The 14,616-nt window shown below is 38.2% G+C and overlaps 1 protein-coding gene across 2 annotated transcripts in view; it reads left to right on the plus strand.

The window, feature by feature from the left end:
• Positions 1–6,972, plus strand: part of LOC140150782 (uncharacterized) — a 34,725-nt gene extending 27,753 nt beyond the window's left edge. For both annotated transcript variants that reach the window (XM_072172899.1, XM_072172900.1), the window contains exon 2: positions 1,644–6,972. In XM_072172899.1, the coding sequence (XP_072029000.1) occupies positions 2,807–6,223 (3,417 nt within the window). In that variant the 5' untranslated portion in view covers positions 1,644–2,806 and the 3' untranslated portion in view covers positions 6,224–6,972. The remainder of the gene's footprint in view (positions 1–1,643) is intronic.
• The last annotated feature ends 7,644 nt before the right edge of the window (positions 6,973–14,616 follow it).

Below are 14,616 nucleotides of genomic sequence, written 5' to 3' on the forward strand. Positions count from 1 at the left end.
TACTTTTATGACAAATCAATACTGCAACATGTATCCACAGTATTGACAAACCCGCAACTACGTAAAGAGGAAGATTAGATTTGCAGCAATGTTTTCTTAATCAAGTTATATGCTCTGTAATGATTACATTTTTGTGCAAAAATTGTGGTAAAAATCACACCCCAAGATTACTCAGCTCTCCGTGTGTGCCAAAAATGGTGCATTTCCTATAAAAGAATGTATGATTTCTCCAATGTATTGCATAGTACTTATGAGGCCGTTGCGCTAAATTACACTCATCCAGTTTTCGCCCATGTTTTATAAATGCGCACGTGACATCTGCAAGTCGCCATGTTGTGTTCAACGATATAAGGTACCCGGATCCACACAGACTCCACACGCAAAAGTATAGGCAAAAATGACAGGTTGCAAGGAAAATTGTTCTTGCAAAAAAAAGAGCCCACAATCCCGCCCAAAATTCACCTTATTCCTTTACAATGTGTTTCAATATGGGGAAGAAATTAATGAAAAATTCCCTTTAAAGCTTTTGGGCTCGCAAAAGTAGCCTTTGGGCTTGAAATAGTAGGACAGAAAACACGCCGATCAAGATGCCAATGAGAGCAGAGATCCACGATCTGAGAGTCTATGAAACCATAATATGTGATGCGATCAAACAAAATCAGTCGGAACTCGGAAATATTAAATGTTCAGTTTCTTAGAGGATAGCAAAAAACATTGACAAAGCTGCATTTTCCAGAAAACCCCATTGAAATCGAACAACCAGTTCCAAAGATATGGGCAAATAAAGAGTTTCCAAAACAAGATGAAACAAAAGGAAATATTTCCTTTGTTTGGCTATATCTTAAAATCAATATTTCCGAGTTCCGACTGATTTTGCTTGATCGCATCACATATATGATGGAACGGCCTCGAAAAATTTGGGGCTTCAAGAGCGGCAATCAATGAATTCAGAGGGTCTAAGGAACGGCTGGCGGCTCTGAAAAAGTGCCGTATAGCTGGGAATGTGAGTGCCCTCCCCGAGGCAAACATATGGAGCTTTTATTACTTTGGTTCTTCATCGTTGGATTCAATAGGTAGTCCAACCTCATCTATAGCACATCTTGGTTAGCACACCCTACTCCAACACTCGACACACACACTACGATATGGACACACCCCGCACACCCAGAGCTGCACGCACACCATATAAATATGATAGTCTCCCACTGATTATGATGTGTAACTCAAGGTTTTTATCTTTGCCTAATGGCGGAAGCAAACAAAACCATGTCACCCAGCCGGAAAACATTCATAATGTAAAATCTGTATGGGGCTCCAACGCTTCGCATAGAAAGGAATTGTATCCATTCTCGCCAATAATATTGTAATATTGGGACCTTTAAGCATGTTCATTTTAACTTTAACCAAGTTTAACCTAGCTTTAACCATGTTCAATACCTGACACCATGTTCAGTATACCTTAAACCATGATCAATGAGTTTTAGCATGGTCAATCTAGCCTTAACCATGTTCAATCTAGCTTTAACCATGTTATTCTAGCTTTAACCATGTTAATCTAGCTTTAACCATAATTAATTTGATCTTTAACCATGTTCAATCTAGCTTTGACCATTGTTCAAATTCTTTGTATTCTTTTTTGACAGATTTCTTCGGTGGCTTGTGATAGTGTAACTTGCCGTAATGCACCCGTGCTTCAGCATGAACCTACACCAAACCATTTGACTGACTGAGAAGTCGCTAGGATCTACAACTACAACAACCTCTCTTTTAGTACAAAATTCTGGCAGGCCAGCCGGACGTTCCACCTCTGCAAGCATCTAAACTTCACTCCAGTCACTGTATATTTGCGCAACCCCCGGTTGTTTTGGAAGTTGGGATGTAAACAGGAAGTCTGGATATTTATACCGTCTAGTCCTGTCCAGTATAACTTTAGAAGTAGAAGTGATATTTGTGCGTATACTAAAAGTCACACGCCACCACCAAGGGACCATTTTGATATACCTTCAGCAAACTGATATGTAAGTGAAAGGAAACAATCTTCTACCACACATTGTAAGCGGATGTACTATGAATAGGACTGATGGACAAAGCCAATAAAAGAATACCGACATTGTAGTGCAGTTATAGGGACACAGATAATAAGAATACTGGTAATATTGTCAAATGGTACTCAGCATTGCCAACTAAGACATGGTTATGGTTTTATGCAGTTTGACATTTTGTGTGCACCAAAGAAGAGTTGGAATACCTAATAATAATCATGTTTGTCCGTTGTGTATATCCTATAGTAAACCTAGACTAACTCCATCCGTCGTTTACACTGCGCATGTAGTTGTGTTATGGTTCGTAATGATCACTGATTAACTTCAACAGTTCATAGCGTGTCGGACTTATAAAAATATTCTCTCGTGACTTTGGTTGCGCGCCAAAGCGCGACTGGCTAGCGGCGCCTGTGTACCGCGCCGTTGTGACATGATGGCGCTCTGAAGTTCTGAAAAAAGTCGGCCCAAAGATCAATTTAGACACGACTGCGCAGTCTTAGTGCAACCAGGATCTGGTTGCAAAAGTCAGCCATTTTTTCCACATAGTTTTCATAGTCGTAAATCCAGACAGTTGATAAATGAGGGCAGCAGTCTAGAGTAGATAAATACTAGAAGCACATTCAAATACTAATTAGTTAAGATTGTAATTTTATGCATTATTAACCGATCAGCTGCGTCATGTGTAAATGTAATTGTTTTTAGCACGTGTTTAGCACGTGTTCATATGTTTACTCCATATTCTTAAAATTGAAAAGCCAACAAATATGGAACTCAATCATAGTTTCTCTAAACTTCCCGGAATTGTGTTTATACTTTTATTAATCTCCTGTAACATAGAATTGCGTGCCAGCGCAGCGGTAGAATTTGTTCCACTTTGGAATGTTACAACTTCTCAAGATAGCACCGACTCTTGCCTTCTAATCCACGGCATTAATGAGTATAACTCGACCACTCTAATTGGCAACCAAGATGGTGAAACTTGCAGTGTCCAATTAACAACATCTCTCGGATCAGGAACTAGGATACAAATACCCAAACCAATCTCTCCTGACACATTGTTGTACGTAGAAAAACAAGGCGATCTCCTGAATTGTCCAAATAGATATGTGGTTATTGAAGCAGACAAACCTTGCTTGGTTGCCTTTTCGCACACAAAGCTCCAGCTATTTCTGCAAGGTAATGCCAGTATCCTCATCAGCGATACATCAATAAACAAGTCAATGTCACTGTGCGAGAATACGCAAGCGGTTTCTGAAAAAAGCGAAATAAGTTATTCTTGTCCAACGACTAACTCCAACCATACTATTTCCTGTTACCCATCACCTGATCATATTTGTTCATTTGAGAAGTTTCCATCCGACTGTACTGCCACACTTGGGAAAGGATATGTAGATTTCAAGTGTCACGGGGACACTGCCCATTTAGATCACACGTCTTTTATCATCTACCCCAATGACGTTATTACATTGGACTTATATGGGCAGAATATAGCAGAGATTGCAGAAAATGCCTTTGCGCATCTAAAACATTTAGATGAGATTAACATTGCTAAGAACAGATTATCTAGAGTACATTCCAAAGCCTTTACAGGTTTACAATCCCTCAAAATACTGGACATGCGTGAAAATCAGTTAACCACGTTTGAACCTCATGTATTTGATGATTTAGCTACTCTAATTATACTAATTCTAAGTTACAACAAGTTGGCAATTTTACCAAATGGCTTGTTCAGCAATTTGGGAAACCTACACATATTGCATATTGATGAAAACCAGCTAACTTCATTAAGTGCGAATTTGCTGCAGGGCACCAGTGAGCTGACTCGCCTGCATCTGGAAAATAACCAGATTACTTCATTAGATGCGAATTTGTTGAAAGAAACCAGTAAGCTTACTCGCCTGTATCTGCAAAACAACCAGCTTACTTCATTAGATGGGAATTTGTTGCAGGACACTAGTAAGCTTACTCACCTATATCTGAATAACAACATGATTACTTCAATAGATGCTGATTTGTTGAAGAAAACTAGTAAGCTGGTGTATCTGTATCTCGATAACAACCATCTTACTTCATTAGATGTGAAGCTGTTGAAGGAAACAGGTAACCTGGAACGTCTGGGTCTGAGTAACAACCATCTTACTTCAATAGAGGCAAATTTGATGAAGGAAACCAGGAAGTTGACTGACCTGTATCTGAGTAACAACCGGCTTACTTCATTAGATGCGAATTTGTTGAAGGAAACGAGTGAACTGACTAAGCTGTACCTGGACAACAACCGGCTTACTTCATTAGATGAAAATTTGTTGAATGCAACCAGTAAGCTGACTCACCTATTTCTGAGTAAGAACCAGCTTACTTCATTAGATGAGAATTTGTTGAAGAAAACCAGTGAGCTGACTCAACTATATCTGGAGAACAACCAGCTTACTTCGATAGATGCGAATTTGTTGACAGAAGCCGGTAAACTGGATGTCCTAAATCTGCATAACAACCAACTTACTTCATTAAATGCCAATTTGTTGAATAAAACCAGTAAGCTGACTCACCTATATCTGCATGAAAACATGTTGCGAACTCTGCCAAGGCGTTTTTTCAACGCGCTGCCTGATTTACAGATACTCGTGGTAAATGGAAACAAGTTGACGAATGTGAGTTACGATTTATTTTGGAAAATGAGGAATTTGACATATCTTAATCTAGGTTACAACTATCTTACACAGTTGAATCCCAGAGTATTTGATGGATTGAAAAACTTACAATTGTTGTATTTGGACTATAATCAAATTTATGAATTAGATCTCCACGTTTTTAAAGATACGACAAACCTCCGTTTGCTAGATTTGTCTGGAAACCAGTTAACAAACATTCCAAACATCAACAACTTGAATCAACTTATCTTTATTGGCTTACGAGGAAACAAATTGACTATGATAGACAAGTATACATTTATTGGCCTCCCAAATCAGACTGAAATAGTTGTAAACCAAACAGAAATTTGTGAATGTTATGAACCAAGAGGCATTAATTGTAGTGCTCTAGATGTGCGATCCCCATATCTGACATGCGATAGATTATTGTCAGATAGAGTATTGGTGGTCATGATGTGGCTTATTGGTTTGAATGCTTTAGGTGGAAACTTGTTTGTGTTGATCCGTACGAAAACAGGAAATGAAAAGAGAATTATTCAAACTTTCTTGCTTAACAATCTGGCAGTGTCTGATTTACTTATGGGCATCTATATGATAATCATCGCATCTGCTGATATTTACTTTGGCGAATATTTTCCGATGCAAGCCGAAACCTGGAGATCTGGTATTACCTGCAGAATTGCTGGTGCAATATCAATACTATCGAGTGAAGCTTCTGTTTTCTTTGTCACTTTGATAAGCATGGACAGGTTCGTTAATATTCGATTTCCTTTTTCTGGTCATAAGTTGAGAAAAACATCATCAGCTGTAATAGTTACGTTAATATGGCTGGTCTCTCTCGCAATAGCGATTATTCCGTCTGTTTTAGCTGGAGCAAGTTACACATTTTATGACAACTCTCACGTGTGCATTGGTCTTCCTCTGGCTCAAGTTGAATTTTTCTATAAGAACATTACACAGGAAACTATTGATACGGTGAGTGGCTTCTTGGGCACGGCTGTTGATTGGTCCTATATTAAGTATGTGGTCAAGTCTGAATCTCTCGGTCATGTACCCGGTTTGTATTATTCATCAGCAATTTTTCTAGGTCTTAACAGTATCTGCTATCTTGTGATACTGTTTTGTTATATGGAAATTGTAAGATTTGTTTACGAATCATCAAAACGCGTCGGTCTTAACAAAGGTGTCAAAGAACAGATCAGAATGACCACCAAAGTTGCAGCAATTGTTCTGACAGATTTCCTTTGTTGGGCGCCGGTTATAGTGCTCGGGATCTTGGTTCAAGTTGGTGTGCTAACATTACCTCCCTCTGTATTCGCTTGGTCTGTGACAGTTATTTTACCAATTAATTCAGCAATCAACCCATATCTTTACACCATCGCATCACTTATTAGTAATCGACGTAAACAGGCGCGAAGGCAGACACTTAATAGCCGTAGTCAACTACGTACCATCTCTTGTAATCAGCCAATGCATAGTATGGAGGACAGCAACGGCGAGGAGGAGACCAGATGTGTACCGCTTCATCAATAGCTTGCCTATCAAGCAGGGAATGAATAACCTTTGACCACAAGCCTTTGTGTATTTTAGAACACATAGGAAACTTTGTGGCAGTGGCGAAGATTTATTTTTGACATTGCATTGGCCGATAGGGTTGGGAACAAAAAAACTTGAAATATAGTGAATCCAGCTCCTTTTAGCGAGAGAATAAGTTTACGGTACAAACGCGCGCGAAGCAAAAATGTTGCCATATTGAAGCTTAAATGGTAAAATATGATGCAAAAGTGGAACAAATTCGTGCGAAGAGCGTAAAATTGGCACTTTTTAGGCTTAACTGGCCAAGAATGGTGTTAATTTATTCAGAAACCCACGTACAGGCGAGATGATTGTATGGCCCATCCCCCTTATCAACATACTGGAGGATTACATGTATGAACAAATAACATCCAAATTAACAGCAACAATTTGAAAATGCGCATAATTTAGTTTGCTATCAAATGTTTTAAATCGCCAGAGAATAACCCTCACCTATTAAACGTTATGTGTAAGTTGGTGGTGCTCTAATCCAAGCCAGATCTTGTAGAATTTCTAGCCTGTATATAGAGCATGGAACCTTTGAATATAGAAGTTCGATAATGCCTGAATTTATTTACGATACTAAAGTAATATTCAGATTTCCTTTTACAAATTAAGCGTACTGCTAGCCGTCCAGCGCGTATTATTTTGCACAAGGTCCAATGCGCGCGCTTAACATCGCGCGCGTATACGCGATGGTTATGCTGTCAAAGGAAATCTGAATATTACTTTATATCCAATGAATAGTTATAATATTTTATATACTACAAACATAGATTCTTGTTTAATTGGTTAAAACCGCGTCACGTGGCATGAAATAGTTTAACTCTTACGGTCATGAAAGTTTTCGTTTAACTCTTCTTGAGTTGAAAGGTTGTTCCCATGGTAACCAGACCTGACCTAGTAGTACTATTTCCCGCTGTCAAGGCAACACCTAACTGTCTCTCCTAACTGTACGCACTGCTTCACGCAGAGATGATGCGCGCCATAGACACGCCGACTCAGCTGTGGCCTGTGTATATCATTTCCGAAATAATGGTTGCTTGTGTAAATATTTGGTAAAAAAAATCAACGTATATGAGGTATAAAACAAATATTGACTGCCCTTCAGTCGGTGATTGGTCAAAACTATTGCTCCGAGTAATCTCAAAACCGTACTATTTTCCCGAAGCGAAATATTGGGACATCAATATTAATATAAATAAACACTGGAACTTTCGTAGTATATGAATGAATAATGTTCTGTAAGCTACAGGGAACAACGTAGCACACTGGTAATGTTTTATCCTTTGGTGCGAGACACAGCGTCTACACTAGGTAAATAATTATTATTTTGTATAGACCACTTGACATCACTGTTTATCAACAAAGGCGAGGGACTCGTCTATCGATATGCTCGAACGAGCCACTACACTGATCAATGGCTTTCTTGTACTGTATGAAATGTGGCGGGCGATTTAAAATGCACGTGCCCTTAGCAGACTATGATGCGTACGCACACTGCAGGGCAAAGAACAATGTAAATTGTCATAATGCGCACGCATACTGCCGGGCAATGACGTCACATGCCAAGTGGTCTATAGGCAGTGAAACGAACCGGTCTATAATGCTCCACCAGCTGCCGATGGTCACAAAATAACTGGGATCTCATTGGCTGAAAACCCTTGCTAAAAACTAATCGCTATAGCTTAGCGATCATGTTATTAATTTACCTGTTTGGGCTGTCATCCAGGCAAGATTGACTATTCTATTGTTGAATGTCGGACAATAAAGCTTGTATTTACAGACTCTATAGAATATGGATTTATAATGAAATGTGTGACCCAACCAGGAGGATGCGAGTTCATAAGGGCAATGTCGCACAGTGTCATCGCCCCGATATCTTCATGGCAGAAATCGCCATGGTAGGTTTAATCCACCGCCACGCATGGCCATTTTGTATCGACCTGTTTAATAGTTTTGAGTCGCATAATGGGCCGAAGGACATCTGACTAAGGCTACTGACAATAGCACCGATTAGTCGGTTACTGACCTCGCTGATGTGTGGGTCGAGCATGGTACTCCATAGGTCATATACTTTTAGACTACCTCAACGATTGGCATATACACTGCGCTATATAATTCGGCACATATAAATCAGAATTATTGTCAGTTTTTGACTCAAGACGCACGGTTCTTTCTCAAGACGCAAGCTAACGACTATCATATCTGTTCAAAATATATATTCAAGTGCAAGGGAGCACACCTGGTTTCTTTATACGAAATCATTTACGGGAGATATTCATCATTTTCTACCCCGCTATCCTAAGATTTGCTTCTCATATCAAACTCGTGCATAGCAAATTCACGTGTATCGATTCCGGGTATTTATTTTAGTATCTCTGCTGACAAAGTAATTATTAGCCAGGCGAGGAATAAAGTTCATGACGTCACAGGTCGATGCGAAGAGATGAGGTCCGACCAATAGCCATTTTGTTCATTATAACGAATGGTTCATGTTCAAACTATAATTCCAGCGAACGGTGTGTGGCTAGTAAGGAATCATCGTCTGCCATGCGCAGATCTTGCTAGTCAGGAGGATATTTAATATCCCGAATTATTAATATGCCTACCAGTTCGATCGTATAACCGATTTCCTAGAGAATATTTATTACCATGTTTAATAAATTCGTATTTATCGTACATTCTATTACCCCCACGACCCATTGTTCAAAATCGCGCACTGTGATTTGTTGAAACGCGTCACATGACAGACCATTAATTAGCGATAAAGTGTCAAGGGCAACGAACTTTATGTTCTTCTATCATCACAGCGCACAGCAGATCTGGCGCAGCAGAGCGCACAGCACACCTGCTTATGTAGGGGAGAATGGAATGTCAGGGGTGTGTTATTGTATGTGCATACCTGCTTATAGGGGATAATGGAATGTTAGGTTGTGTTATTGGAATGTCCATGCGCTTTGGCTACGCGTATGCGCTCCACCTTGAGGTAAACAACTTGAAATATTTGGGCAAAAAAATTGATATTTTCTCTTTAAATCGCACTATTTTGTGGTAATAGAATAGAAATAAAGGGTGCAGCATTATCCTTTACACGCAAATAATGTGTCCTCGGCAGTAAAACGTTTAAATAATGGGTTCGGCTGCGCCTCACCCATTATTTACGTTTTACTGCCTCGGACACATTATTTTCGTGTAAAGGATCATGCATTACCCTTTATTTCTTAAATAAAATGTGGCCAAATGTATATGGTCGAATCCAACGAAAAGTGTACACGGCATGTTCAGGGCCATAACTTAAAAGTATTAATCAATTGGCATTCGTTTTTGTATTGTGTTTATTCGCCTTGATCATACGCTTCGCGCCATATATAATAAGACCCCTTCTGTGAAAAACTTAGACACAGAGACCCCAAAACATGCTATTTTTACCCATTTTTTCAAAATATTTCTTAAAGTATTTTTAAAAACATCTAAATCAGTTATGAAAAGAAGTCATTGGATTGAATCTAAATTGATTTCCTGAAAGGTGTGTATTCAAAGATTGCCTGTTCAATTTTTCACATATTTGTACATAATTATGAATTTTTGTGATAATTTTTTGAGTGGTATTTTTTACATTACCTACGAATACAATTTTTCATAGCACTAGATATATCAATAAAAAATGGAAATCACTAATAAATGCACAATTGATACAAGCTTTGATATGTCCAATACTGAAATGCATTGCATTCGGACATCTTTATTATTGTGTTTAGCTGCCAGAAATTCTAAATGGCACAAAGGTAGGTTTGGTAAAAATATGCATTACCTCCGAATACATGTTAAAAGCTGTGCCATTTCCACAAAGTGAGAGAATAGTCAACAATAGTTAAGCAATAGGTGCAGGGTAATACACTCTTTATTTCTACCAAGTTTCAATAACCTGCGTTTAAATATTTCTGAGATGTCAACAATAAAAGCCAGTATTCGTAGGTAAATTTCGGTAACCGAATGTTACCTACGAATACACTTTGACATCATGACAGTATTGTGAAACACCGCCATTCATGCCAATGTCCATATTGGTACATAACGAAGGCCTGTATGTTTGCTATCAAATCATATGTCAATGAAAGTGGCGAATTCACATACATGCCCACCATGCAAAACGGAATACGGCTTAATTGGTGAAAAATATGTACTGAAATAGGCGACGGTCTGCTCATTTGAAAGAAAAATCAGATTCAAAGAAGATTAGAAGGGATAAATACTTGGATTTGTCAGCTGTCATGTGTGCTTCATTTTAAATGTTTACCAACCTTCTGGTTTCTGAGTAATTTGTGTCCAAATTGATTTATTCGAAGGTAACTTTTGACGTTTTCGCTAAGGTTACCTACGAATACAATGGAAAAAGTTCTGTTCTCATTGTCTAATGATCTAGACAACACATTGATGGACCCTGGTATAAAGCTAATTGTAGTTGCCCTCAAACGAAAGGCCACAAGACGTAACTGACTCCAAGATGGACTTCAGAAGTCTGCAATAACGGTTTTAAGCGATTTGTGTGCAATTAAGCAAATTAAAGTCACTTTAGTGCCTTTGTTTCTTACTTCAATCCTCTTTCAACCGCTGTGAACCGACATTATTAATACATGATAGGGTCTTAAGTATCAATAAACGTACATAAAGAAAATAATACATTCAAAGTGCTTTATAAAATGAAGTTTTGATTGCGATATCCACCAAAAGTCTAATTCTTACCTACAAATACTGAAATGTTACTTACGAATACAGCATAATACATGACATGTGTAATGAAGTGTCCCTACCAATGGAAATTAATTGTCAAAAACTTTAAGCGGTACCCCAGGACACTATTATTACCCATATACGGATTCATTCAACAATTATTTATTATGTAAAATTGCTGATTAACTACTTGTATATCAAAATGAAGTGGTCAAAATCTTGCTAAAAGCATCAAAAATGTTTGATCTAAGGTAATAGCATTTATTCATTTGGACGTACCATCTGAAAGAGATCTAAAACTACCATTTTATTAATTCATTACCATAATAGCAAAATTTAAACCTATAAACTCAATATAGATATTGTTAAATCGCTCATGTTACCTACGAATACCCGGGTTTCTTCACCTTTTCATTGTATAAAGCGTTAGGTGTATGCGTATAATTCCTAATATTCTTGAAAACATATATCATACTCGTTCTTATACAATGTGTAAATTGATTCATACTCATTTGATAAATAAAATACAGAAACTGACCTAAACTTCATTTTCAAAAATAAACTAGCATAAATTGACTAAGATCATATTGATCGCGTTATAAAATAAAAACAAATATTTTCTGGTTGAACTAGCATTTTCCTGACACCCTGTGGTCTACATTACACGAAAAAAGCGTTAATGGGAATATTCCATTTGTTTTAGGTTGATTAGTATTGCGATAGTGAAAGCTTCCTAGTGGTATTCGTAGGTAACATTGGGTTTTGATATCACATTTACTATCACACGTCCTGGATTTATTTTTCAAGATTAGTAATGGCACTTTTGGTTCCTATAAGGCCAATATGTCATCAATCAATGGGCAAAAGGAAAAAATTGTGGAGACATTTTTATTTCGGACTTTTATTTTTGGCCCGTGAACACTTTTGGTTGGATTCGACCATATGTGTACATAGTGTGTGGATCACAAGAATAATAATCTTCTACGGGCTTGGCTACTAAGCATATCGGGAAGGATATTGACCTATGTCAGTTATCACGTTAGAGATGAGGTCCGACCAATGCTTGTTTCATACTTTTGTCGCTGAGCGGCGTGATGCATTCGCATTGCAAACAAGCGGACACAATCGAAGCTTGTTATTGGTTAATACGTTGCCGTAGCGGCATGGAAGTATGTAATAACTGTCAAATAGCGATATAGGCTGTAAGTTGAGACATGTGTAAATATTATAAATATAGCAAAACGTCAGAATATTACATTGTGTAATTGCATTATAATAAATATAAACAAGCTATGTGTCGTTATTCGTAAAAGAGTATTGATCCACTTCCCCGGTCCGACCTAGCTAGAGGGCGTTTTTACTCTCTTTAGCAGGTTCGATCCCTCTGCTCATGTCACTGACACTACCAGTACACTACCAGCAACGTGTTGGTAATCGCTCTCCGATATTCCACTAGACTCGCTTGCCAGTCCTATATACGCCGTACCTATGTATATTGAGGACTGGCTTACGCCATTTTGGATGTCAATGGGAAATACACACTTAACGATTTGCGCCGGTTAGAAACTTGAAAAAATTCTTTAAAATTTCATCAATGTATATAAATGTGGTACCAACTGTATTGTGCTTGATAATTTAAGACTCGGTTGAAACAAAATTAAGGATCGAAAGCATTTAAGTGTCCAAAAAGGCAAAATTATCGTCAAAGTTCTGCCGAAATCGGCACCCTTGCGAAGGGTTCAGAATTCGAATCAGGAACGAAAATATCCGATCTTTGCGATCAAAAACACAAAATTACAACTTTAAACATACTATTGGCAAAAGACATTATTACCAAACAATATAGAATAGAAAATTTGACATCATTTTCTCAAAATAATGAAACAATTTGCTCACTAGACATCGAAAAAGTACGCAATCCAATTCCCGTTCAAACGCGTGGGAAACTGAAAGTGCATAATCGTGACTAATATTCCACCAAATTTGAGCTATTTTAATGTCGATTTTATTCTTCTTATGTACATGGACTAATCGTATATCTACTACAGAACAGTTTGAATTACATTTTGGATATAATGCCTGAAAAAAAGGATGGAAATAAAGGCGAAAGAAGAACACGCCGGCGGGATATTGAACAACGTGAAGATGATAGCACTGATACCATATTACACAGAGCTTCGAGGCTCGAACAGATGGGCAAGATGGCGACGGTGCGATTATGCGTGAGTTAAATAAAATCACGAAACTTTTGAATAAAGTCATCAGCCGTCTTGATACCATGGAAGTGAGCATACAGAAGTTAGAATCAGACCAGAAGGACATGAGAACCAAAGTGATTGATTTAGAAGCTAGTGCTGAGCAGGTAAACGCTACATTGGAAGATATGAAACAAGAAAGAAAATCCTTCGTAATGAAAACTGAACTGGATAGCATGAAACAACAGTTGGATGATTTAGCAAATAGATCCCGCCGGAATAACTTAGTTTTTTGGGGAATCCCAGAAAATAGTGAAAACTCTCCTGACTGTTGTGGATTTATGGAGGAGTTCATTGTAAATTATATGCAAGTTGAGAACGGTGAAAGCATATTGAAATTGAGAGAGCACACAGGAGCCCTATGGGTAAAATGGCAGCCCAACAAGCCATACGCAGAGGCGCTCCGAGGCCAATGTTTGTAAAACTTTTGCGATATCCAAATAGAGAAGTACTCCTGAAATCTGCGTCAAAATATCTCAAAGACAAAGAATATAGAGGTGAGAAAATATTCATTACAGACGACGTAACCATTACTCGTTGACTGCCGATAAAACGCCCAATAAAGACCGCGCCGGCCAGTTAAAGTACATGCCCTATCACACCACTCCACACCATACATAAATTCTCCCAGTCACATTTCCCAAATATGAAATTAAAAAAAGTCAAGTTTTAATTTACTTCTTTTAAAGTTTGGCAGAGGCGGGGTTCGAACTCACGGCCCAACGCTTGAGCCTAGCGCCTTAGACCACTCGGCCATTTGTCTTGTTGTTATTCATTTGAAACTTATTTAAAAATATAATCGCTACCACGTGACAAGCAAAGACAGAAAACGTATTATATTTTGGAATTTTATCATTAATGTGTATTATAATAGAGCTACCATTATTTATATTGTTGAATTCTCAAGCGCATCATTTCGAATTGGGTTTTTATTCCTAAAGCCCGATACTGACTCCTCCTGTACATTTTAATTTCATCGCGGGATGCTGAGATGTTTGAAAAGCATCGCAGCATCGCATACCGCTGCGAAGTGGAGTCAGGATCGGGCTTAATTCGAACCACCAGCATCCATGGTTCGATGTAGAGAGTCTTTCCTATTCAGAGGAAATATTGCAATTACACACCTTATTGCCTTTTAACAATAACCAATGACACTAGCACGTAATTCCAGTCAAGCACCAATCTTTAATCCTATTGTTGAAGAGGATAATAAGCTTATACTTATGTATAGCATTCGTAAAAAAGCTTAAGTCTTTGTTTGCTTTGGTTATGTCCTGTTCAAGTGGTGGATTAACCAACAATTAACAATGAGAGTACATTCCTGAACCTCGTTCAGTTGGCGATGATTTGAAGTGACCGCCA

Source organism: Amphiura filiformis, chromosome 4 (assembly GCF_039555335.1).
Source record: "Amphiura filiformis chromosome 4, Afil_fr2py, whole genome shotgun sequence".
Classification (NCBI taxonomy): Eukaryota; Metazoa; Echinodermata; class Ophiuroidea; order Amphilepidida; family Amphiuridae; genus Amphiura; species Amphiura filiformis.